General features: G+C 51.6%; 1 protein-coding gene across 1 annotated transcript; it reads right to left on the bottom strand.

The window, feature by feature from the left end:
- On the bottom strand, positions 1572-3655 carry LOC8056001 (tetraspanin-8). Its single transcript, XM_002460197.2, has 2 exons — positions 3003-3655; positions 1572-2195 (listed from the first exon to the last, which is right to left on the bottom strand). The coding sequence occupies exons 1-2, from the start codon at positions 3507-3509 to the stop codon at positions 1887-1889; spliced, it is 816 nt and encodes a 271-aa protein (XP_002460242.1). The 5' UTR covers positions 3510-3655; the 3' UTR covers positions 1572-1886.

Below are 24551 nucleotides of genomic sequence, written 5' to 3'. Positions count from 1 at the left end.
TAGAGTTGAAGATAGACTTCTCTGATATTTGGATGTTGGAAAATCAGATTTTATTAACCGTTAGCAATGTGTGGTTTTAGAGTAGTATGTTGCATTAAAGAGAAGGCTTATTTTTTGTAGCCAAGGTTGCCTCCGAACTGAGGTCATGGAGTATCAAATTTGCTCACTTGAACTTACTTGAACTTATGTATTGAATCTATTAACTATTTAACAGTGTTTTTCTTCATAATAAATTAGTGAATAGTACTTTTAGCCATGGTTTTTCAGATAAGCGAACAAGCTCGATCATCTAGTGACATGTCCCATCGAACAATATAGTGCCGGCTCTCTCACTTCATTTTCTGCAAAATCAAATCATCAGTCTCAACCCCTCCAGATATTTCCAAGCGCACCAGCAATTGGCCAATAGTCATCGCCACTTCTGGAATCAGTAACAACCACCACATTTACACATTTGCAGCTGTATGACGCATCAGCCCATGTGTTCTCACAATCTATTAAAGTTACTCTCTTGCCAGCCCATATAAGTTTTAGCATCCTTTGGGAAAGGGTTTGGTTTGATGAATATTGCATTCTAGATGAGATAGTGTATCATAAATTTATTCTATAAATTTAATTAAAAAAAACTACTTTACAAGTACTAATTAGAAGTAAGATGATGATAGCTAGATCGATTCATTCCATTTGCAAACGGAGAAAATGTGAAGTACTTTATCCTTTGGACCAATTAAACTCCCTATTAGCACCTAATATTCAATCGATCACTGTCTCTAGTATTTGACACTACTAGATATTTCTCAACTGGCAAGGAACGTAGTGGAAGATGATTCTTGCCATGGACCTAGTCCAGTTTTAAGCATGCATGCCCACTAGCCAGGATAGAATTAATCGCTCATCGAAGACGACAAGCAAGACACAGTGGAAGTGGAAAGAGGTGGATATTTCCGGAGGAACACGTTAGGCTGGACTTGCCTCTCATGGTCATGGCATGGGACACCACAGGACCACAGCTTTCATGTCGCTCGTCATGGTTGAAGACTTTAAAGCCTTCGTCTTCCTTTCTTTGATATATCACTTCACTTCATCGTGGAAAATGGTATTACAAGTCAGGAATCGTCATTCGTCAGTAGCAACCTCGCGAAAACCGTGTGCTAATGTGTGGGAAGGACAGAGATAAGTGCAATGGTGGTTTCAGAACCGGAAATGGTAGTTAGCTCAACAACTTGAGGTACTGTAGTAGGTAATATCATGGAGAGCAAACAGAGTTGAAAATTGACTCAGAGCTCTTGAAAAGAGCACTAATTAGCTTGGTATAATCCTCTTCCGTTTTCGGATATATATATGCATCTTGTGATATGTGTTTTAGGATATATGTACCTTGTGAGATGTGCTGGTTTTAGAAGCAATAGCTGCATTCAGTTTGGTCCGATGCATCCTCGGAAGATGATGCCTGAATCCAGAGTTTCGAAAAGAAAGTGGAATAATTGCTCAAAAAAAAAAAAGAAAGTGGAACACTGAACAATCAAAGGTGCAGGCCACTCGGGACAAAGCCAGGCCTAAACGAAAGTAACTGGTAAAATAAAGGCATCCATATATATATATATGAAAAATAGCAGTCTGACGAATCAATGAACAGCGTATACAAAACCTACAGCTGATCTGATCATAATAGGATAATAATGTAACTAAGAAGACGATAAGAGTCGGCGGTAACAATAATCTCCATCACCTGTACAGAGCTACATCGACGAGCCTACTAAACATGTACTACGGCAGTGACCACGACGAGACAGGGAGCAGAGCACTGAGCGAGCGTGCATGGTGACAGGGCGGCGCGGCCGATCGAGCCCCAGCTCTGCTCCAACCCCAAACGATGGTGGATTGGATCAGGCGTATCCGCCCTTCCAGCCGCCGCGGTAGGCGTTGTCCCTGCGGTTGTTCCTGAAGGCGCAGCAGCCGACGGAGTAGACGATGATGATGAAGACGAGGAAGACGATGCAGACGATGGCGACGCGCTTCCAGTCCCGCTTCACCGTGGCCACCACGCCGGCCTTGCACGACTGGCAGTTGTAGCAGAGCGCCGAGTTGCTCCAGGTCTGGCAGTCCGGGTCCGCCGTCGCGTTGGCGGGCGTCGTCCAGTTGGTGCCGCTGACGTAGGTGTAGCCGCAGATGGTGGGGGGCTTGCAGCAGCCAGACTGCAGAGGGAGAAGACGTACAGTACAGGATGAGTCTTTGAATTTGAAACAAACACATGAGTCTTTGCATTTGAAAGAAAGAGATTAGTATTTAAATTTGAAACAGAGCTACGTATACTACTCATGTCTCATGGGTATGACGACTGGAAACTTGCAAAACCAGTCACATGAAGAATATATACAAGTAAAATTAATTTAATTTTGTTGATCATCGGTTCCAAATGGAGCAGTATCGTGAAATGATTGGATGCTTCAACCTAAAAGTCCGGTGAAAGTGCACCAGAGCGTTGAAATGTAGGCATGTGCTAGGAACGAAAATTCCTGCTCCAATAATGCAAAGGTCAGAGCATTGGGAGCAGGTACTAATAGTTGATTGGGACTGAAGAAACCACTACAATAGCAAGTAATCCTTTGACAAAATCAACGCTAAGTCTGATGCACTGTTTTCAGATAGTTCAAACTATGCACGTCTGATGAAGATGCACAACCGTACAGGTAACCATCATCAGCTAGTAATAAGGTTTCGCGTTTCAGAAGTTAACATAACATTTTCGTCTTAGTGTTTGACATTAGCAGATTAGCTTCCAAAATGACACATCACAATCCTCAACCACTATTAAAAGTTACAAAAAAACGACACATGAAAAGATCATCTTCTTTAATCTGTCTGTTTATGGATGCAGATGGATAAGGATAATAGAGTTTCTCTCGGTGATTATTAAGCAAAAATATATACGTATTACTAAAAGAAGGAAGAAATCGATCTAAGTTTTGACGTGAATGAATAATAAACAAATAAATAATTACCTCGATGGGGGAGAGGTCGGAAGATATGAACTGCGTGAAGGTCTCGTTCTTGTCCTGCAGTTTCTTGCAGACCTTAGAATCCTCAAGGCAGCTCCTGATCTTGTCCCAGTTCTTGGTGTTCTCGACCCTTTTCTGCAGCCAGTTGGAGTAATCCCCAAGCCTGTACTCCTTGTACCCTCTCCCGGAGACGGCCTCCCCGGCGCCCTTATTGGTGACGACGAAGGCGAAGACGGTGAAGCAGAAGAGGACGAGGATGAGGACGAACATGGCGAGGAGGTAGACCCAGAGCAGCCAGGTGACGCGGCAGCAGGCGCCGACGAGCCCCGCGAGCGAGACCACGAGGAGGAACACCCCGACCGCGATGACCGGAGCGGAGAGGTACCGCTCGCACTCGGTGCCGTCCGCGCGCTGGCCCAGCCAGATCCCCGCGCCCAGGATCGGGATCGAGAGCAGGAAGGTGATGAAGTTTAGGATCCCGATCAGGTTGTTGCTCAGCCGGAACGCCATCGCTGGACGGAGTGGCGGCGGGTGGACGGGTGGGGGTCGCCGCCGGTTCGTCGCTGCCTGAAAGCACCGTGGGTTTTGAGGGGGCTGCTGGACACGGTGCGGTTTGATGGTTTTGGGGGCGTGGTGGGCGGGCGTATTTGTAGTTGTAGCCCTTCCTTGGTTGGGTTGGGGGATTTGGAGGGGCGGCGCCGAAGGAAACGGAACTCGGAAGGAACCGTGGAAAGTTCGTGGGCTTTTTGGGTGGAGAGGCCGGGTTGGAGTGGAAAATGGAGGGAGTGCACGCGCAAGCGTATTGACCAGGTACTCAGACTTGGCTTGGTTTGGTTTGGTTTTAGTTTCGTTTTCGTGTTTCAAACGTGTTTTTTCGATGGTAGCCTCTCAAGTAGCAGTGTCTTTTCGTGGGCTTGGAGTTTGCAAGATTTTCATCATTTGACGCGTTGGAGCTCTGAGTCGCTGTCAATGAACGTTGGCGGTCTTCAAGTTGGTAACGACCTCTGCACTGCAGGCAGATATATGGTCATATGGATATACAACAACACACACACGCACCGCGTCACCGGCCCGGCCGCTGGCGGTGAGAAGAAACGAACGAAAATGACAGTAGTGTAGGTATCGCCGACCCTCGACGCGCTGAAGGTATACCTTCCCTTTTCCTGCTCTACGACGCTGCGTCGTCACTACTCGTCCAGACTTGAGAGTATACCTAGTGCAATGCAACCGTACTGGAGGTGAGACCTGGCAAAGTAGCAAATCAGGGTAACCGTGACAGCAAAATCCTGGTGACGAGCGCTTTGCAGTTGCAGACCCGATCGATCGGCCTGTCACGGAACCTTCCCCAAATCAGCATGAGGACCAGGTGCAAGAAGGCCGGATTTTGTGTAATCGTGTACGTGCTCTTCTCTTCTTTTCTGGGGTTTTGCGTGCACTGCCCTGCCACGGCGAGTGACTCACAAGTTTGCATGGTGGGGGTTTTTTTTTTCCATGGCCTGCCGCTTTCGATGATCGTGTCAGGGCCCAAGCTACCGCGATCGTCAACGCCGGGCGATAGAGTAGGATGAGTGCTTGCGGGTCGGTCTGACTCTTTACGCGGAGTCTCGTGATCCCGGTCCGGGCCGGCGCTGTCCTACTCGTACGGGGGGGCTAGCGCGACACGGGTGCACACACACGAGCCATACGTGTTGGTGACATTTCGCGTGTTGCCTCGCCCTAGGCCTACTGTACAGTGTAAACAGAGTGTGATTCGATTTCGACCTGCATAACGCGGAACCTGTCTATTCGGGCCTCGGAGATTAACTGCTACGGCTGAATTTGATCTGTTGGGCACCTACTACTCTTTCTTTTATTTTCTTTCTCTCCCTGTGACACTTCCTCTTTCATCCGAACGAGAAACTGCACGGTATCCCTCTGGTGAGAAAAAGTGAAATTTAGCCCATGGAAAGATTATGTGCTGTGGCCCATCTTGACAATTTCACTATTTTTTTTTGGAAAAAATCCACTTTAGGTCCCTTAACTTTCACCGCAGTCTAATTTTTATCCCTGAACTCTAAAACCAGATCATATACATCCCTCAACTTTTAAAACCGTGAACATTACATCCTTGACCTGGTTTTGAAAGCGGTTTTGTCTTTTTATTTTTATTTAATTTGGCTGATTTTTTTTTGAAAAATCATAGTAAATCACATAAAAATCATAAAATAGAGACTCAATTTTGTTGAACTTCAGATGAGTAGATCTACACATTAAATATATAATATAGTATATTTTAGTATAAATTTTTTTGATGCAGCTTTAGATCTATACTTTTCTGTAATTAATTAGACTAATTATAGCTACAGCTTATATGGTCCAATTGTGATGAAATTTATATGGTGGGCTAATTATTCTATGATTGAGTTGTAGTAAAAAAATTTCATACTCATTGGATCATGAATTACTTAGTTATAGATTTATTTAGGTTTATGCTTGTTAAATCTTAATAAATCTATAACTAAGTTATACATGATCTAATGAGTTATATATTTTTACCATAATTTAAACATATAATAATTAGCCCAACATAAAAAATTCATCATAATTGGACCATATAAGCTATAGCTATGAACTATTCTAATTAATTATAGAAAAACACAGATCTAAAGCTACAACAAAAACTTTCTACTAAAGCATACCATATTATATGTTCATTGTGTAGATCTACTTATTTTGAGTCCAACAAAATCAGATTTACTATTTTATGAATTTTATGTGATTTACTATAATTTTACAAATATTTAGCCGAAATAAATAAAAATGAAAAAGACAAAACATCCTTCAAAACCACTCGTAACCGTGTTATGCATGGTTTTGAAAGTTTAGGATGTATTTTACCCGGTTTTAAAGTTTAAAGATGAAAAACAGACTTTCACGAAAGTTGAGGTTTTAAAGTTTAAGGATGCTTTTTTTTTTTACTAGGGGGGAAGTTCATTCGACCCAGCCCCGAATCAGAAAACGGCGGAAGTACATACCACCAGTTGAGGCCTTGTTTACTTCCAAAAAATTTTGCAAAATAGGAATAGTAGCACTTTCGTTTGTATTTGACAAATATTATCCAATTATGGACTAACTAGGCTCAAAAGATTCGTCTCGTCAATTTCGACCAAACTGTGCAATTACTTTTTATTTTCATCTATATTTAATACTTTATGTATACATCTAAAGATGTGATGTGACGGGGAATCTGAAAAATTTTGAAAATTTTTTAGGGAACTAAACAAGGCCTGAACTGGTGGAATATTTCTTACCGCCAAATCAATTGGATGATTTTTTTTCTGTTAGCTCATTTAAAATATCATAAGTTTTATGAGAAATTCTACAAAGCAAAATTTCATAATAAAGTAGTAGAGACAAATGAGATCTACAGTTTTGTAGCTTATGACTTCTTTATTTGAGATTGTTAAGATACATAGAAAAATTATTATAATGTCCAAATCTGTCGAGGGTATCGGTAAGGGGTACCCTCAGCGATGCGCATTATGAGATTGCCCGTACGCAGGTCGAGACCCTCAATTCGACGCTCTAATCTTACGTATGCGCCGCCATCGACGGTCGCAGCCTCGAAGACGGAAATAGCGTCGAGCGAATCGGTCAGGGCTCGAGCGACAACTGCCGTCGAAAACGGAAGCGGGCTCGAGCGAACCGAGAGGCGTCGAGCGCAAGGACACTGTCCGCCGCCTGACGCGCGCACGCGGGCCGGAGCATTAAACGCACCTGACGCTTCCCCACCTAACACACGGATCACGGAAGGCGTGATAGGGAACAAGCTTCTGTCCCATCGTTCTTTTTGCAGCCTTCCCACCGAACGACCCAGGGCGTGTCGGGACGCAGGAAACAAGGATGGAACGTCTAATCGGGACCCCCTCGAGACATCCAAGGTCAGCGCTCCAGATATCAGCATACTACACGGCGTCCGACCCTCGACCGAACAGGGTCCCTCCCTAGGGACAAGTTGGGCGTCGACTGACAACACCACAGCTACCCCGCCGGATCCGCCGCCATACCGTACAAGCGTGCGACCTCAGAACCAGCGCAAGGCGGCGGGCAGGGCAAAACGCAGGAGCACGCGTAATCATCACCGGGCTATCAAGATGGGACGGCTCGAGGCCATGCCGTACGGAAGCCTCGAGTAGGTCGGCGCTCCATGCGGCTATCGACCCCTACTCTAACATCTACGCATGTACCCTGTGTCTCCCCTTGGAGCTATAAAAGGAGAGACTCAGGAATAGAAGAGGGACACGAGAACACAAGGCCACACTCATACGTAGTAGAGCTCCACACTTCATACCAAGCTTGTATTCGCCCCTGTACAAGCACTTAGGTGCAAGATAATACAAACTCTCTCCCCCCGCTGGACGTAGGGCCTTCTCTTGCCCGAACCAGGATAAATCTCTGTGTCTTCTTGCATCACCATCCGGGAAAGGGAGCACGCATACAAATTTACTCGTTGGTGTGACCCCCAGGGGCGAAAACACCGACAGTTGGCGCGCCAGGTAGGGGTCCTGCGTGTTTTTCATCGATTTCCCACTACTTTCCGGATGGCTACTCTTGCCTCGCCGTTTCCGCGCTCCACGGTGATTTGGTTTGGGAGTCTCGAGTTCATGTCTACGGGCTCCGGCTACGACATGATCTTGCTCTCAGTCAAAGGACCAGGAGGAGTCCGCACTACGCCAGCACGGTTGAAGGCCCCGAGACGCCCTCACCACCACGCCTCCCCGCCTAAGAAGAGGCACGGACAGCACCACCGCGGCCCCTCTGCTTCGGCACGACCAACAACTCGTGCGAGGCAGGACGTGGGCCACAAGTCGGCAGCACCGTGTGACGGAGCAACAAGCACGACGACTCAGCACCGCGCGACGACGGGAGGGGACGCGTCTCGCGCGCTCTCCCCCACCGCAGCTAGGCTACTTCCACACGGGTTGTTCTCTCCAAGGGCGGCACTGCCGTTCGGGTTGGACAACGCCGCGGCGTCGCTCGCCAGGGCGATATGCCCAAACGCCCAGACGTACGTAGAAAGACCAATGGTCCTCCCACGTAGCTCTGAAGCGCGGCAGCCGGCGTCCGAGCTGCCGGACCTTTCCCGAGTACGGGGCCTCCGTCGTCTAGGCCCCGGACGATACTCGATCATCTCCCTCAGGCAACGATTGCTAGAGGAAGGACGTGGGTGTTTCTACGCCGCCGAACCGGACTCCGACTCCGAGACAGACAGCTATGACCCTACGAGGGAATGCTATCACATCGACGGGGCGGTAGAAACTACTGACGAGACACGGGATGCTGCTGCGGGGGGTCGAGCCCCCGCGGCGCGAGAAGACCCCAGGACGCCTGGGAACGACGGACAAGTCGACCCCCCCCCCCTCAGGAAGACAGAACCGCGCAGCTCGCGCAGCTGCGGGAGCTCAAAATGAAGCTCGACGAAGACCGCGAGCGCCTCGTCCTGCTCGAGCAAATCCTCGAGCAAGACCTGCCCTACCCCCCGGGCGGAAGTGTCCGCAGACGCGCTCGAGAGGTACATCGACAGATCGTCGGCGACGCAGAGCCAGAGCAACCTGTCAGCCGTTTCCCTCGAGCAGGCCAGAATGTAGTGGCAGCGACGATGCTGCTACGCAACATGCCAGAGCCGTCGAATTCCCAGGCCTGACGCATTCGAGATGAAGTACAGACATTGCTCCAGGTGGCAGCGGTTCAACAAGCCGAAAGTTCGGCGTCTCGACGACGAGGAGCTGCCACAGAGAAGCGCGACGAACAGCCTCTAAACGAAGAGGAGGTGTCAGTCCATCAACAACCTCCCCCTCGAGGTAGAAAGACCGCTCTCATCCTCCCTGCCGACAATCAACGTCGACACGACGCGCGGCACGACATCAAAGAAAATAGACGCCGCCGGCACGGAGACGCGGAAGAGCGTGGTTATAGCACGCATCGCGGTGGGAGATACGACAGCGACGAGGACCGGGTGGCCCCTGAGCCACCGGGCCCACGGGTGTTCAGCAGGGCGATTCGCAGCACGCCCCTGCCCAATCCATTTCGACCCCCAACCAGCATCGCAAAGTACAATGGAGAGACCAAGCCAGAGCTATGGCTGGCCGATTTCAGGCTGGCCTGTCAGCTAGGTGGCGCTCGAGGTGATGATCGAGCCATCATCAGACAGCTACCCCTTTTCCTCTCTGACACCGCCCGTCGATGGCTCGAGGAACTCCCTGCCAATCAGATCCACAACTGGGTTGATCTGGTCAGAGTCTTCGAGGGTAACTTCAAAGGGACCTACATACGGCCAGGGAACTCGTGGGACCTCAGCAGATGCAAGCAGAAGTCAGGAGAAACTCTTCGGGAGTATGCTCGACGCTTCTCGAAGCAGCGCACTGAGCTGCCGCACATCCCTGACCACGACGTCATCTTGGCGTTTGTCTCGGGCACCACCAGTCGAGACTTGGTGCGGGAATTAGGTCGCAATCGACCTCAGACCGTCGACGAGCTGATGGACGTAGTAGCTAATTACGCGGCAGGGGAAGAGGCAGTCGGCGCCTTCTTCAGCTCAGAAGGAAGAAAAGGCAAGCAGCCCGTCGATGAAGATGGGACCCCCAGTCGAGGCCTCAAGAAAAACAAAAAGAAACAGAAAGTGCGGCAGTTCCACCGAGAAGATTCCGATGACAACCTTGTCGCCGCCATGGATCGAAAGAAGCCTCGAGGCCCTCCGGATGGAGGCATCTTTGACAAGATGTTGGAGGAGCCGTGCCCTTACCATAAGGGAGGCGCCAACCACAAACTCAAGGACTGTCGTATGCTGAGAAAGCATTTCGACAGTCAGGAGTTCAAAAAAGATACGCGTGATGACTCCAAGAAAGAGAAGGCTGGCAGCAAGGAGGACAACAAAGAGGACGACGGCTTCCCCGCCGTCCACGACTGCTACATGATCTATGGCGGGCCCTCGACTCAGTTGACCACGAGGCAGCGCAAAAGGGAGCGTCGTGAAGTCTTTGCAGCAAGAATGGCGGTGCCCCAATACCTTAGCTGGTCAAGCATTCCTATCACTTTCGACCGAGAAGACCACCCTGACAAGGTAGTCGCCCCAGGCGTCTACCCGCTCGTCGTCGACCCCATCATCGTCAACACCCGACTCTCGAAAGTGCTGATGGATGGTGGCCGCAGCCTCAACATCATCTACCTCGAGACCCTCGACCTCCTCGGCATCGATAGAGGACGCCTCCAGCCAAGCGCCGGCGGTTTCCATGGCGTCGTGCCAGGGAAAAAGGCACTGCCAGTAGGTCGAATTGACCTATCGGTCTGCTTCGGCACAGCGGCCAACTTCAGGAAGGAGACCCTCACTTTTGAGGTGGTGGGGTTCCGAGGCACGTACCACGCCATCATCGGGCGCCCGGGCTACGCCAAGTTCGTGGCCATACCCAACTACACCTACTTGAAGCTGAAGATGCCCGGTCCCAAAGGCGTCATCACTGTCAGTTCCTCCTTCGAGCACGCGTACGAGTGCGACGTCGAATGCGTCGAGTACGGGGAGGCGGTCGAGAGCTCCACCGAGCTCGTCGCGAAGCTCGAGGCCCTGGCCGCTGAGGCTCCTGAGCCTAAGCGCCACGCGGGCAGCTTCGAAGCGGCGGAAGGAACCAAGAAGATCCCGCTCGACCCCAACAACTCCGACGGCAAAGTGCTGACGATCAGCACCGACCTCGACCCCAAATAGGAAGCTGTGCTCGTCGACTTTCTCCGTGCAAATGCCGACATGTTTGCATGGAGTCCCTCGGACATGCCAGGCATACCGAGGGAAGTCGCCGAGCACTCCTTGGAGATTCGAGCCGGTTCCAAGCCAGTGAAGCAGCGGTTGCGCCGATTTGACAAGGAGAAGCGCAAGATCATTGGCGAGGAAGTCCACAAGCTTTTGACGGCCGGATTCATCAAGGAGGTTCATCATCCTGACTGGTTAGCAAACCCTGTATTAGTTAAGAAAAAGAATGGGAAAATGAGGATGTGTGTCGATTATACTAGTCTGAATAAAGCATGTCCAAAAGTTCCCTTTCCATTGCCACGCATTGATCAGATTGTCGATTCTACCGCGGGATGTGAAACCCTTTCTTTCCTTGATGCATATTCTGGTTACCACCAAATAAAAATGAAGGAGTCCGACCAGCTCGTGACCTCTTTCATCACGCCTTTTGGGATGTATTGCTACGTGACCATGCCATTCGGGCTTCAAAACGCGGGAGCCACGTATCAACGTTGCATGCTCCACGTGTTTGGCGAACATATAGGGTCCACGGTCGAGGCCTACGTCGACGACATTGTCGTCAAGTCAAAGCGACGAGGAGACCTGATCCAGGACCTCGAGATTGCCTTTAGCTGCCTACGCACCAGCCGAATCAAGCTCAATCCCGAGAAGTGCGTTTTCGGTGTGCCTCGAGGCATGCTCCTAGGTTACATCGTTTCGCAGCGCGGCATCGAGGCCAACCCCGAGAAAGTCTCGGCTATCACGAAAATGGGGCCGATCCGAGACGTCAAGGGTGTACAGAGAGTCACGGGGTGCCTGGCGGCTTTGAGCCGTTTCATCTCGAGACTAGGAGAAAAGGCATTACCATTATATCGACTCCTAAAGAAGGTCGAGCGCTTTTCTTGGACCCCTGAGGCCGAGGAAGCACTCGAAAGGCTGAAGAAGACGCTGACCTCCGCACCAGTCCTGGTTCCACCCCAACCTGCAGAGCCGCTGCTCCTCTACGTCGCGTCGACGACCCAGGTCGTCAGCGCGGCGGTGGTGGTCGAGAGGCAGGAGGAGGGACATGCGTTACCGGTTCAGAGGCCAGTATATTTCGTCAGCGAGGTGCTTTCGGAGACCAAAGCGCGTTATCCCCAAATCCAGAAGCTGATTTATGCCGTAATCCTCGCCCGTCGCAAGCTGCAGCATTACTTCCTTGGCCACCCCATCACGGTGGTCTCGTCTTTCCCTTTAGGCGAAATAATCCAGAGCAAAGAAGCCACGGGAAGAATAGCAAAATGGTCGGTCGAGCTCATGAGTGAGACTCTCACTTATGCGCCTCGCAAGGCCATCAAATCGCAGGCCCTGGTAGACTTCATCGCAGAATGGACGGACACCCAGCTCCCCCCGACCCAGGTCCAGGCGGAGCTATGGACGATGTATTTCGATGGGTCACTCATGAAAACTGGAACCGGAGCCGGCCTGCTGTTCATCTCACCCTTGGGCGTCCACATGAGGTACATAATCAGGATTCATTTTGCCGCATCTAACAATGTCGCAGAATATGAGGCCCTCGTCAACGGTCTCAAGATCGCTATCGAGTTAGGAGTCTGGCGCCTCGACGTCCGAGGTGACTCCCAACTCGTCATCGACCAAGTAATGAAAACCTCGAGCTGCCACGACCCAAAAATGGAAGCGTACTGCAAGGAGGTCCGTCGACTCGAGGACAGGTTCCACGGTCTCGAGCTTGTCCATGTCGCTCGACGCTACAACGAAGCAGCCGACGAACTCGCCAAGATCGCATCGACCAGAGGCACGGTGCCGCCTGATGCATTCTCAAAAGATCTTCATGAGCCATCCGTCGACCTAGGCACGGGGGCTGGCGTCGACGCCACCACCGCCCAACCAGCCAGTGCTGTCGATACGCTCTTGATGATGGAAGAAATGATGGAGATAGAACGACGGCCAGGTGGACCATTCGATTGGCGCACACCGTACCTCGACTGCCTTATCCGCGGCGAGTTGCCAGAAGACCGGTCAGAAGCTCGTCGTATCGCTCGACGGGCCAAATCATATGTAATCTATGGCGAAGACAATGAGCTATATCGACGGAGCCCGACGGGGGTCTTACAACGTTGCATCACCGTAGAAGAAGGCCGAAAACTCCTCGATGACCTGCACTCGGGGGCTTGTGGCCACCACGCCGCTCCACGGACCCTCGTAGGGAACGCTTTTCGGCAAGGCTTCTACTGGCCAACGACCGTGGCGGATGCCATCGAGCTCGTACGCTCGTGTCATGGGTGCCAGTTCTACGCCAAGCAGACGCATCTGCCCGCCCACGCTCTTCAGATGATCCCCATCACCTGGCCGTTTGCGGTATGGGGGCTCGATTTAATAGGACCTCTACAAAAGGCGAAGGGAGGATACACCCATTTGCTGGTGGCCATTGACAAGTTCTCAAAATGGATCGAGGCTCGACCCATCACCAACATCCGCTCCGAGCAGGCCGTCCTCTTCTTCACCGACATCATCCATCGGTTTGGGATCCCCAATGTCATCATCACCGACAACGGCACCCAGTTCACCGGCAGAAAGTTCTTGGATTTCTGCGATCAGCATCATATCCGTGTGAACTGGTCTGCAGTAGCCCACCCTCGAACTAACGGCCAGGTCGAGCGGGCCAACGGCATGATTTTGCAAGGACTCAAGCCAAGGATCTACAATCGATTGAAGAAATTCGGCAAGAAATGGGTCGAGGAGCTTTCCTCAGTCCTATGGAGCCTTAGGACAACGCCAAGCAGGGCCACCAAATACACCCCGTTCTTCATGGTCTACGGCTCTGAGGCTATCCTCCCCACAGACCTCGAGTATGGGTCACCTCGACTCAAGGCTTACAACGAGCAATCGAACAAAGAAACTCGAGAAAACGCGGTCGACCAACTCGAGGAGGCTCGAGACATGGCCCTCTTCAACTCTGCCAGATATCAGCAGAGACTCCGACGCTACCACGACAAGCACGTGCGCAAGAGGGACCTCAACGTAGGCGACCTTGTCCTACGACGCCGGCAAAGCAACCAAGGACGCCACAAGCTGACTCCACCTTGGGAAGGCCCGTATGTGGTGGCCGAGGTCCTTAAGCCAGGAACGTACAAATTGGAGGACGAAAAGGGGGCAATCTTCACCAACGCATGGAACATCGAACAGCTACGTCGATTCTACCCCTAGAAGTCCTAAACTTACGTTCCTACATTTTGTACGAAGACTTTGTAAACGAACGCGTGAATAAATAAAGTCTTTCTCTCGAGCGATTTCTTTTTGTGCCAAAAATAGTTACGAGTCATAGTCTCGACGTTAAAAGGGGATGCCGACCATGACCCATCATAGTCAGCACCCCCTCGGGGGCTACCAGGGGGACGACCCCCCCCCAAGCGTCGAAAAAACCAAGAAGTTTTCTTTTCTTACTTAGTAAACCTTGCACGGTTCGAGTAGCTAAGGCGCCTCGAGCCCCCCAAAGGCCGAGGGATAACGAGCCGGAGAACTCCCACGCCCCCGGGCTACGGAAACTCTACTCACTTCCTTACCCTTGAGGTAATCGAGGTTGTTTTTTGACGAAAGATCTAGCAAGGGATACAAACGTAGGAACAAAGAGAAATAAAAGGACCTCGAGCGGAAAGACAAATAAGCATTTAACAATTACGAAAAGACACCGTATCGCTTAGCAACAAAATCAACAAAATATCATACAAGGGGCCCCAGGGGCCTCAGTCCGCGGCACGATCCTCACCGCCCTCGCCTCCGCCCGAGCTAGCCTCAGGAGGGAGCACCTCAGGCTCGAAGAGCTTGGCCAACCTTTCCCCAGGAGCCTCCGCGTCGTCGATCAAGGCATGGACCCTCTCCTCGTTCTCCGCGTCGGTCTTGGAGATGTCGGTGACGAAGCCATGGGACACCACCTCCATGTCGTAGGAGAAGCCCGAGCAGACAACCGCCATCGCCCGCTTCACCCTGATGTGGAGGGCGTCCCGCACCCGATCTCGCAGCGTCGCGCCTATGTAGCACAACTGGTCGACCAGGGCGTCGCCTCGAGCGTCCTCCCTCGACTCATCCATAGGCTCGACCTCCCAAGAGGTCGAGAGATCACTTATCGCCGTCCGCACTCGACGGTTCAAAGCAACCTCCGCCTCGAGCTGAGCCTTGGCGTTGCGAGCCTCGGCCTGGGCGGCCAGGAGTTCGTCCTTGAGCCCTGCAAAAGCCAATATAAAGAAGCTTTAGGAAAAACTCAAGCACACCTCGAAAAAGTAATTCGACAAAAGAAACATACCTTTGATGCTCTCCTCTAGGGCCGTGTTCTCGCCGACCAATCTGGTGTTGGCACGCTCGATCTCTCTGTTGGAGCGCGCCAGCTCAGTATTGGCGACGCGGAGATCTTCGATCACCCTGCCAGCCTGAGCAACGGCTCCACTCTTCTCCAGCAAGTCTCCCTTCAGGCGCTCGACGTCGTCAGAGAGACTGCGGGATCGAGCCCGCTCCGCCTCGAGGTCTTCGAGGGCCTTCTTCTTTACGTCCTCGGCGGCACCCCTTGCGACCTCACTGTCCACGTACGCCACTTTCATCTTCTGGAAGGAATCGCGGAGGGAGTCCAGGTCGGTCTTGAGAAGGCCCTTCTCCTTGTCCAGGTCCGCAACGACGCTCTTGTAGGACAGGGCCTCCTCCCGGGCTCTGGACGCGGCCTCCTCGACCGTAAGAGCCCGCTCCTGTAGCTGCATCGCCTCCTCCTCCGTCTTCTTTGAGGCCTCTCGGGCCTCGGCCAAAGCAGCCTCCCTCGCCTTCTTCTCCTCCTCGAGTGCTATGAGATCTTTGTAAGCTTTAAGGAGCTTTTCCTGCGACTCGAGGAGTTGATCCTTGAGGAGGGGGAGCTGCTCCCAACCGCCCCTCGTGGCGTGTATGAAGCTGGACTTGATGCGAGAGGTCTCTTTCATATCCTGCGAATCAAGGGTCGGATGGATTAGAATACAGAAACCAGAAAGCACCATGGGGATTGGAGTTCAAGAAACACTTACAAAATAAGCAGGCCCGAGCCCGTTGTTGATGACGTCCGATAGGAGCCCCACCACGTGCTTCATCCAAAGGCGGAGCTCCTCGACATGCTCCCACTTCTCGACCTCCTTCTTGTCGTCGAGGAAGATATTGGGCTCGGACGGGTCGGTGGAAGCTCGGATACGAATCCGATCGGGACACCAGTTCTCCATCTCCCGATCAGCCCGCGCCTTGACGCCGCGGATAAAGTTCTCGACGGTCTCGAGGGAACCCCCGTGGCGCAAGAACAGGTCGGCGAGGCAAGGGAACCGCCCGTCGTCATCCACCGTCTTCCAGGTACCGTCCTTGTTCCCTGACGACCCAATCTCATCCTCTTCAGAGGGAAAGCGGTCCTCCCATGCTCGACGCTCCCGGAGGAACCCTGGGGCGATCCCGTCCATGCCGTAGATCGTCCTCTTGATCTCGGACTCGGGGTCGGTGGGGGTGCGCATCATACAGGCGAGCGCCACCACTCCGTCCGCTCGCCCCGGCTCTGCCCGGATCGCGGCAGGCGCCCCCGGGAGGAGCCACGCTGGGGTGGGAGGGCCGTACACCGCCTCCTGATCGCCGGGCTCTTGCGGCGCCAGTGGCGCCGGTTCGGCCAAACCTTGAGGCGGGGGCTCGAATGGCTCATCCTCTTGGCCCCCCTGCTGCTGCTGCTGTTGCTGCCCCTGCTGCTGCTGCTGCTCCTCCCGCTGATGTTGCAGCTGCTCCTCCGGCTGGGGTTGCTGCTGCTGCTGCTGCTCCAGTGACGGCCGCGTCGCCTCGCGCTCCCGCTCCTCCTCCTCCTCCATCTTCCTTTGCTCCTCGAGAGCTCGAAGGCCAGCAGGCCAGGGAATCCGTCCCGCGACGTTGGGGGTCGACGCTTCCTCCTCCATAGGGCGAGCACCCCCAGACGCTTCGATGCCATCAGACGTATCGCTGATGGTGATGGGTTCCCCCTCGACCCCCAATCGAGGGGGCTCGGGGGCTCCCTCTGACGCTTGCGACTGGGGCGCCTCATCACGAGTCGGTGGCGACGGAGTAGCCGCGGGACGAGACGGAGCCCTCTCGATGCCGGCTGGAGGTTGGGAGCTGGAGGAGCCTACGAAACAAAGGGTAAGGGTCAGACGTTATGATAACCGACACTAGAACATCGCAACGCCCAGAAATAAACTACAAACCTGGTTCCTTGGAGGCGGCACCCGTTCTGAGCCTCTTTGCCATGGACGGTTGGGCCTGCTCAAGGGTCCGCTTCAGCCTGAGAAAAGGTTGGCGTATGAGGAAAGGTGGAAGAATGGGAAGACAAAAAACCGCAACATCAAAAAGGCTTACCCCACAGGGAGAACGGCTCGCCTTCCGCCACCCCGACCAGTGGGCCTCGAGCCACCCCGCGTCGGGGCTCCAGGCCCCTCGAGGGCAGGCACTGGCTTAGGCGCGTCGGTCCCCGCCTGGCGGGCGCCGGGACTGGCGCTCCTACAGCCGGCATCTCCTTTCTCAGAGGCCGCAGCGCGGCCACGAGTTAGCGGCCCCGACGCCTGGGGCCTAGCCAGACCGCTCTCCCGGGGCACTGGGGGAGGGCGCGGTACATCTTGGCCCGCCTTGGGCGCGGGAGGGGTGTTGGCCCGGGGGCGACGAGATCCGCTCGGACCCTCCTCTGGCGCCTCCGTCCGGCGGGCGTCGACGTCCCCTCGAGGTGGGCCCTCGAGAATCCGATCGAGGCGCGACGCCATCCCCTCGGAGTCGTCGCTGTCCTCGTCATCATCGTCATCATCATCAGGGGATTCTTCCTCAGGCTCCCGCCTCTGCCTGGATTTGGCTCGACGCGCCTCTAATGCTTGGCGGTCGAGGTTCTTCTTCTTCTCCCCCTTCTTTGCAGAGTCCTTCGCAGACTTTAGCTTTTCGGCAGATTGGCGCCGTTTGTCACGATCGACCTCGTCCTCCTTTACCGGAGGCCTCGAGGACCGGACATCAACCCGACCCTGCCAAAACTAAGGTGGACTTAGAAAAAAGAGAGGGGAGAAAGGAAACCCAGAGTCGAGGCTGCGCGCAAGAAGAAAGCGTACCAGATCGATCGAGCCTGCGTCAGGTCTCATGGGGAAGCCGTTAACATGCTCCGGCTGAAAATCACCGGCGATTGCAGCCCTGACTCAGGCCGCGACTTCGTCGTCCGCCGGAGCCTCGTTGGACATCCGACACGCCTCGAGGTCCCGAGAGGAGACGCCAGGGCCCATCTCGTCCATCCTCAACGGTCGTGACATCAAAGGGAGAACTCTCCGGTGATGGACGGCCGAGAGGACGAGAGCGGCGGTCAAACCCTCCTGGCGAAGCTTCTTCAGGGCGTCGAGGAGGGGGTCGAGCCGAGATTGATGAGCTTGGACGACGCCGTATGTCCAGTCCGCTGGACGCTCCAAGATCAGACGGCCCGAGTAGGAAGGCAGGAGGTTGTCGTCGTTCCGCAGGTAAAACCACTGGGAGTCCCAGCCGGCGTGGTTGGTCGACAACCCTACCGGGATGTACTCCCGCGGCCTGTCCGTCTTCCCCGTCTTCTGCACCAAATTGAGGCATCCCGCCCGCACGGGCTTCCTTACGCCCGTGCTTCCGGTGGGGGCGTGGAAAAGCTCGCCCCTGTAGAGGTGGAGCCACAGATCCCAGTGCGGCATCATCCCCAGGAAGCCCTCACACACGGCGGCGAAAACCGCCGCTACGGTGATGGCGTTCGGAGAGAAGTGCTGGAGCTCGACCCCATAATGGAAGCAGAGGGCCCGCATGAAGCGGCTCGGGGGCGCGCCCAGACCGTGGCGGTGGAACTTGGCGAACGACACCACGTAGCCCTCAGGAGGCTGAGGCCCCCTGTGACTCGCCGGCGGCGCGATCCACTCCGGCGACGATAGCGAGGTGCGGCGGCGCAGCAGTCCCTCTTTCTCAAGCTCTAACAGCCGGCGCTCCGTCATCGACGACGGGCGCCAGTCGTCGGCGGCGACGAGTCTTACAGGCATCTCGGCTGGAGGGGCGGTGGATTCACTACAGCTCGAGGAGGCGTGTGCGCGCGAGACGGCGAGAGAGCAAAGGCAACAAGAGAATAAGAGCGAGAAGGCGGAAGGGAGAGGAACGGCGGCGACGCGACGATGTATTTATAGGCAGCAGTCCGCCAACGGACAGATCCGAGAAATAAGGTAACTCCCCCCATAAATGCGCCGTCTGACAGTCCTTTCTCTCCTCACAGGCCGGACTCTCCGAATTCCCCGCCGATACAGTGTCGCAACGTCACCCGCCTAAAAAGGCGCGCCCAACGGGCAGAAAGGCGAACCGCCACGGCCACTTCCTTACTTCGTAAGCCAAGGTATACGTCCGCAATAGTCTCGAGAGGTCGATGGCTGGCCCGTCGAAAGGGTTCGACAGCCGATCTCGAGCACCAAGAGTTAGGGATCCCCAGCGAGTGGTCGAAAATCGAGGCCCGCCTCGAGGGCTCGCTGGTGATGTCTAAGGCAGGGTCGAGACAGTCGAGAGGAATCCCCCCGAAGGGAGGCATCGAGCCGCTGGGCTCTATCGAATGAGACCGGTATCCCCGACCACGTCGACCCTGCTTTATGAGGACGCCTCCGGGCTACAGCTGACCCCCTCGAAAGGGGCACAGGTTCTCACTTGGACTACCCGCTAGGAACTCAATTTGGGGTGGAATACGCTCGCTCTATCGAGAGTACGTCGAAACCCCCGGGCAAAAACGAGCCAGTCAGAACCTTCCACCACTGGTGTCGAAAGCGTTTCTGCGAATTAGACAGCATAACCCTCGAAAGAGTCAAAAACTCCTCCGAGGGCTCGGGGGCTACCCCCGCGGGGTCGCTCGCGCGCCCCCACGGAGATTCGACCGCAAAACAAAGCCTCCACTCGAGCGCTAGCGCTCAAATGGAGGCTCGGGGGCTACTGTCGAGGGTATCGGTAAGGGGTACCCTCAGCGATGCGCATTATAAGATTGCCCGTACGCAGGTCGAGACCCTCAATTCGACGCTCTAATCTTACGTATGCGCCGCCATCGACGGTCGCAGCCTCGAAGACGGAAATAGCGTCGAGCGAATCGGTCAGGGCTCGAGCGACAACTGCCGTCGAAAACGGAAGCGGGCTCGAGCGAACCGAGAGGCGTCGAGCGCAAGGACACTGTCCGCCGCCTGACGCGCGCACGCGGGCCGGAGCATTAAACGCACCTGACGCTTCCCCACCTAACACACGGATCACGGAAGGCGTGATAGGGAACAAGCTTCTGTCCCATCGTCCTTTTTGCAGCCTTCCCGCCGAACGACCCAGGGCGTGTCGGGACGCAGGAAACAAGGATGGAACGTCTAATCGGGACCCCCTCGAGACATCCAAGGTCAGCGCTCCAGATATCAGCATACTACACGGCGTCCGACCCTCGACCGAACAGGGTCCCTCCCTAGGGACAAGTTGGGCGTCGACTGACAACACCACAGCTACCCCGCCGGATCCGCCGCCATACCGTACAAGCGTGCGACCTCAGAACCAGCGCAAGGCAGCGGGCAGGGCAAAACGCAGGAGCACGCGTAATCATCACCGGGCTATCAAGATGGGACGGCTCGAGGCCATGCCGTACGGAAGCCTCGAGTAGGTCGGCGCTCCATGCGGCTATCGACCCCTACTCTAACATCTACGTATGTACCCTGTGTCTCCCCTTGGAGCTATAAAAGGAGAGACTCGGGAATAGAAGAGGGACACGAGAACACAAGGCCACACTCATACGTAGTAGAGCTCCACACTTCATACCACGCTTGTATTCGCCCCTGTACAAGCACTTAGGTGCAAGATAATACAAACTCTCTCCCCCCGCTGGACGTAGGGCCTTCTCTTGCCCGAACCAGGATAAATCTCTGTGTCTTCTTGCATCACCATCCGGGAAAGGGAGCACGCATACAAATTTACTCGTTGGTGTGACCCCCCGGGGGGAAAACACCGACAAAATCTATATTTGTAGATGTAACCATTATATTGATGGGCCTTGTTGTGACACTTCTAAATAACTATGAGTCGTTCATTCAATTAGATCAGAGGTTGGTCTCATCTATTAATTCCTAGCAGGAGGTAATTGGTGAAATATGTATTATTTAATTATTAATTTTGTAAAATAGGATAAATAAGAAAAGTTTTAGATATAAAATCTTTTTTTCTAGATCTAACTGATGCATGCGTGATCTATTAGATACAGTAAATCTTTTTATTTTGTAACTTTAGATATGACATAATTAGATTACCATTATTTTGGATTTGGTCGTGACATCTAAGGTGACTTCTTTTTTAGAAATATATTGTGAACCAAAAGGTGGTAAATTTCATCATTAAATACAATTCTCAGATAAATTTTATCTTCACATGTGACTATGTAAAACAAGTTATAATTTTTTGAAGACGTCCTATGTAAGGGTGTGAATAAGTTGCCTCGATTTATCAAGTAGCTAGTGCACCATATTTCACAGAAATCATAACTTCATCATATAACCTCGTATAGGGATAAAATTTATATAATATTTGTAGTTACCCAAGAGAAGTACAATTTTGTAGTTCACAACATTTTATTTTGAAGCCATCTTGGCACCAAAATAATAAATATAATGTTTACATATACAAATATATATTTGAACATTATATTAATTCTTCTGGTGTCTTAACGACCTCAAACTAAATGAGTTAAAAACAATTGTAGATCTCATTTTTGTCTACAACTTCTGTACAAATTTTTATCTCTATCAGGTTCATATAAAAAAGTTATGATTCTTTAAGGTGAGATGTAGAAAAAGAAATCTCACAAATTTTACAACAAATATTCTATCAGTTTCCCTCCATTTCAGTTGACGACAGTAGTATGGTTTTGCAACAACAACAACAACAACAACAACAATAATAATAATAATAATAATAATAATAATAATAATAATAATAATAATAATAATAATAATAATAATAATAATAATAATAATAATAATAATAATAATAATAATAATAATAATAATAATAATAACAACAACAATAACAATAACAACAACAATAACAACAACAACAACAACAACAATAACAACAACAATAATAACAACAATAATAATAATAATAATGATAATAATAATAATAAGAATTGGAAATACGACCAAAAGTACTCTAACATAAGCTGAGGCATGTCAAGTGGGGCTTTTCTTTCATGGGCCATCAAAAACTCTGTGTTGGCCATTTAACGCCTTGTTCATTTGAGCTTATCTACTGAATCTGTCAACCATTTTAACAGTGTTTTTTAAATAAATTAGTAAACAGTAGCGCCGTGCTTGCCAATTGGGATAAGAGAGATAGTGTTGTAACTAGGCTTCAGAATCAATTCGAGAAGAGAGAATAGGAGAATGCCATTTGGATTATCAAACTTTTTATAAGCTATAATAGTTAGAGAGAGTTAGTTAATTAGCTTTTTATAAGTTAGATGTAGAATAGTTTAAAAATAGACAATATGCTATCTTGTTTAGATGAGGTATAGTATTTCTAGCAGCCGGCAAGTTATTTTAATCTAATTCTAAGTTGTCTCATTGTTTGTCTCAGCGTTTTCCAATCGACTTATCACTGGTTTGTGTATCTTTTTCCTTCAGATTTAGTAAGAACTCCTTGCTCACATACCGAAGCCTAATTGCTTATAGAAAGTGATTAAACACAACTAAGAAAAATAGCCAGTTGTTAGTATCTCCTAAAATATAGCGCTAAAATATCTAATATACACACTGTAAAAAAATTATTGTATGGGTAATGTGAAACGACCTAGATTTTTCCACCACAGATTCGAATTATAATGTGATAATTCAAAAATTGAGCCATCACATTATCATATATCAGCTGTTATCATAGTCATACATCGTGAAAAACAAGATTACAACACAATTACTTTACAACTCTTGGTCAACAAGTCTATTACATCGTTTTTCTAGCGGAAACACACACGGGTCTATATCAGAGTTGATGTAACGCGTCAGCGGTGAAGGCTCCTCCTTCACGGGCAATCATCAGAGTCGGCGTAGTTTATCAGCGGGCGTAGCCTTCATCTCCGAACCAAACTTGAGCGCAGGAACGAGACCACCTAATCCTTCTATTCTCCATAGTCATCGCCATGGACCACGTTCAAAACCTGCTAAACAATTTTCAGTACGATTTGTACTGGCCACTGGCTCCCACCCTATGCTTTTGCGTAGCTTTGTGGTAGGTGGAATGCAAAAGGGTAGATCAAGAGGCCTATATATGGCTGTAGTTTTTCCTATGCAAGTTCATCAATATTTAATAATAATAATTCATCAAGTTTTAATCCATCTCAACCACACGTCCATCCATCCATCCATCCCATCACACACATCTCACCACACTCTCACTCTCTAGGCGGCAAGTACGACTCCCGCTCGTGCCTTGCCTCAACGGCCAACGCCGGATCCAACACAAACCCAGGGGAAGATGGAAGGGACTCCTCTCACTAGTCAAGTGAAGTGGAACATAGGAAAGGTCCATAGCCGAGAAGACGGCATATGTATCGATCGATCAACCAAACTCTGCAGAGGTTTACACTAACCACAAGATCACCATCATCGACGAACCGGCTCGTCTAGGCTGATACCGGGCTGCCTTCCAACTAATCACGATGCCACCCTACCACTCAGGACTGGGGCCACACCGGAGTACCACCGGCATGCTGAGACTGTGAGGCGTAGTACCGGGCCCCCAAAGATCACTACGCTGTCTTAGGATGGTGTGGGTCCTCATGCCCGTACCTCCCTACACTATCCGCTATCAACCTAGTAGTAGTGGCACCGCACTAGCTGGTCATACATCCGTCCCGTTCCATGGCTAAGGCGAGTGGCGTGTAAGGCTTCCTACGAACCGGTTCTCAAAACATCTCAGTCCTTAGGGTAACCGAACAGGACATCTTCACGAGGGGCCAGCCGATGCCCCTCTCGACGGGACACCCGGCTACCCCATGCTAAACAGCACCTCCTATCCCGGTGCTTCGTCCCATGAAGACACTCCACTCCGGGACCTCTCCCTGTCACATGTACCCGCCATAGGTACCTCTCGTGGAGAACGCCCAGGTAGCATTCCCCGGCAAGACTTGTCCCAAGACTCGTCGTAAATCCTGCTCGGTCGACTCGACCCTCACCACACACCCAAGACACACGCCAAGATCTCCCCAAATCCATTATCCATTTCTTAACCAGTTATCGGCACCACGTGCCTTATCCACTCACATCCAATCCTCCACAATGCATCACATCACAGATATAATGCGTAGTAGAAGCAGTAGCAAGTAGTATGCAAGCGTCTAACCTAACAGCGGGTGTGCGAGGGTTATAGGTTGCAACAAGGCAATGGCTCACAAGCATTTCTACCATGCAACCTATCTCAATTCATTTGCATAAAAGTAAAGCACTGGCATCTACAATATTGCATGTCTAATAGGATTCTACGAGGTTGGGTGGGACGTGGCACCTGTTGAGTGACATTTCCAAGATCCTCAGTTCACTTGTAGTTGTACTCATCCAAGGTCTTTCTCCTATCTGCATGCCCTTCCTTCGACTGGTTCTGATTCGATCATCGCTAACCGAAGCAACTACCTCGTAAACGACAATCAAGGCGAAACAATCAAACTACTAGACCTCGAAAGACAGCGAAAAGAGACGAAGAACACTGAAGAACAACTACACTAAAAGAGCACCGAAAGGATAATGACTTAGCCCTCTCGG

The sequence above is a fragment of the Sorghum bicolor genome, chromosome 2 (assembly GCF_000003195.3).
Source record: "Sorghum bicolor cultivar BTx623 chromosome 2, Sorghum_bicolor_NCBIv3, whole genome shotgun sequence".
Taxonomy (NCBI): Eukaryota; Viridiplantae; Streptophyta; class Magnoliopsida; order Poales; family Poaceae; genus Sorghum; species Sorghum bicolor.
Note: the sequence above shows the minus strand (reverse complement) of the source record. Positions and strands in the feature narration are given on the sequence as shown.

Coding starts and splice junctions, on each gene's coding strand:
- LOC8056001 (XM_002460197.2), bottom strand. CDS start 3,509: ATGGCGTTCCGGCTGAGCAACAACCTGATCGGGATCCTAAACTTCATC. Junction 2,196..3,002: donor CCGACCTCTCCCCCATCGAG/GTAATTATTTAT, acceptor CTCCCTCTGCAG/TCTGGCTGCTGCAAGCCCCC.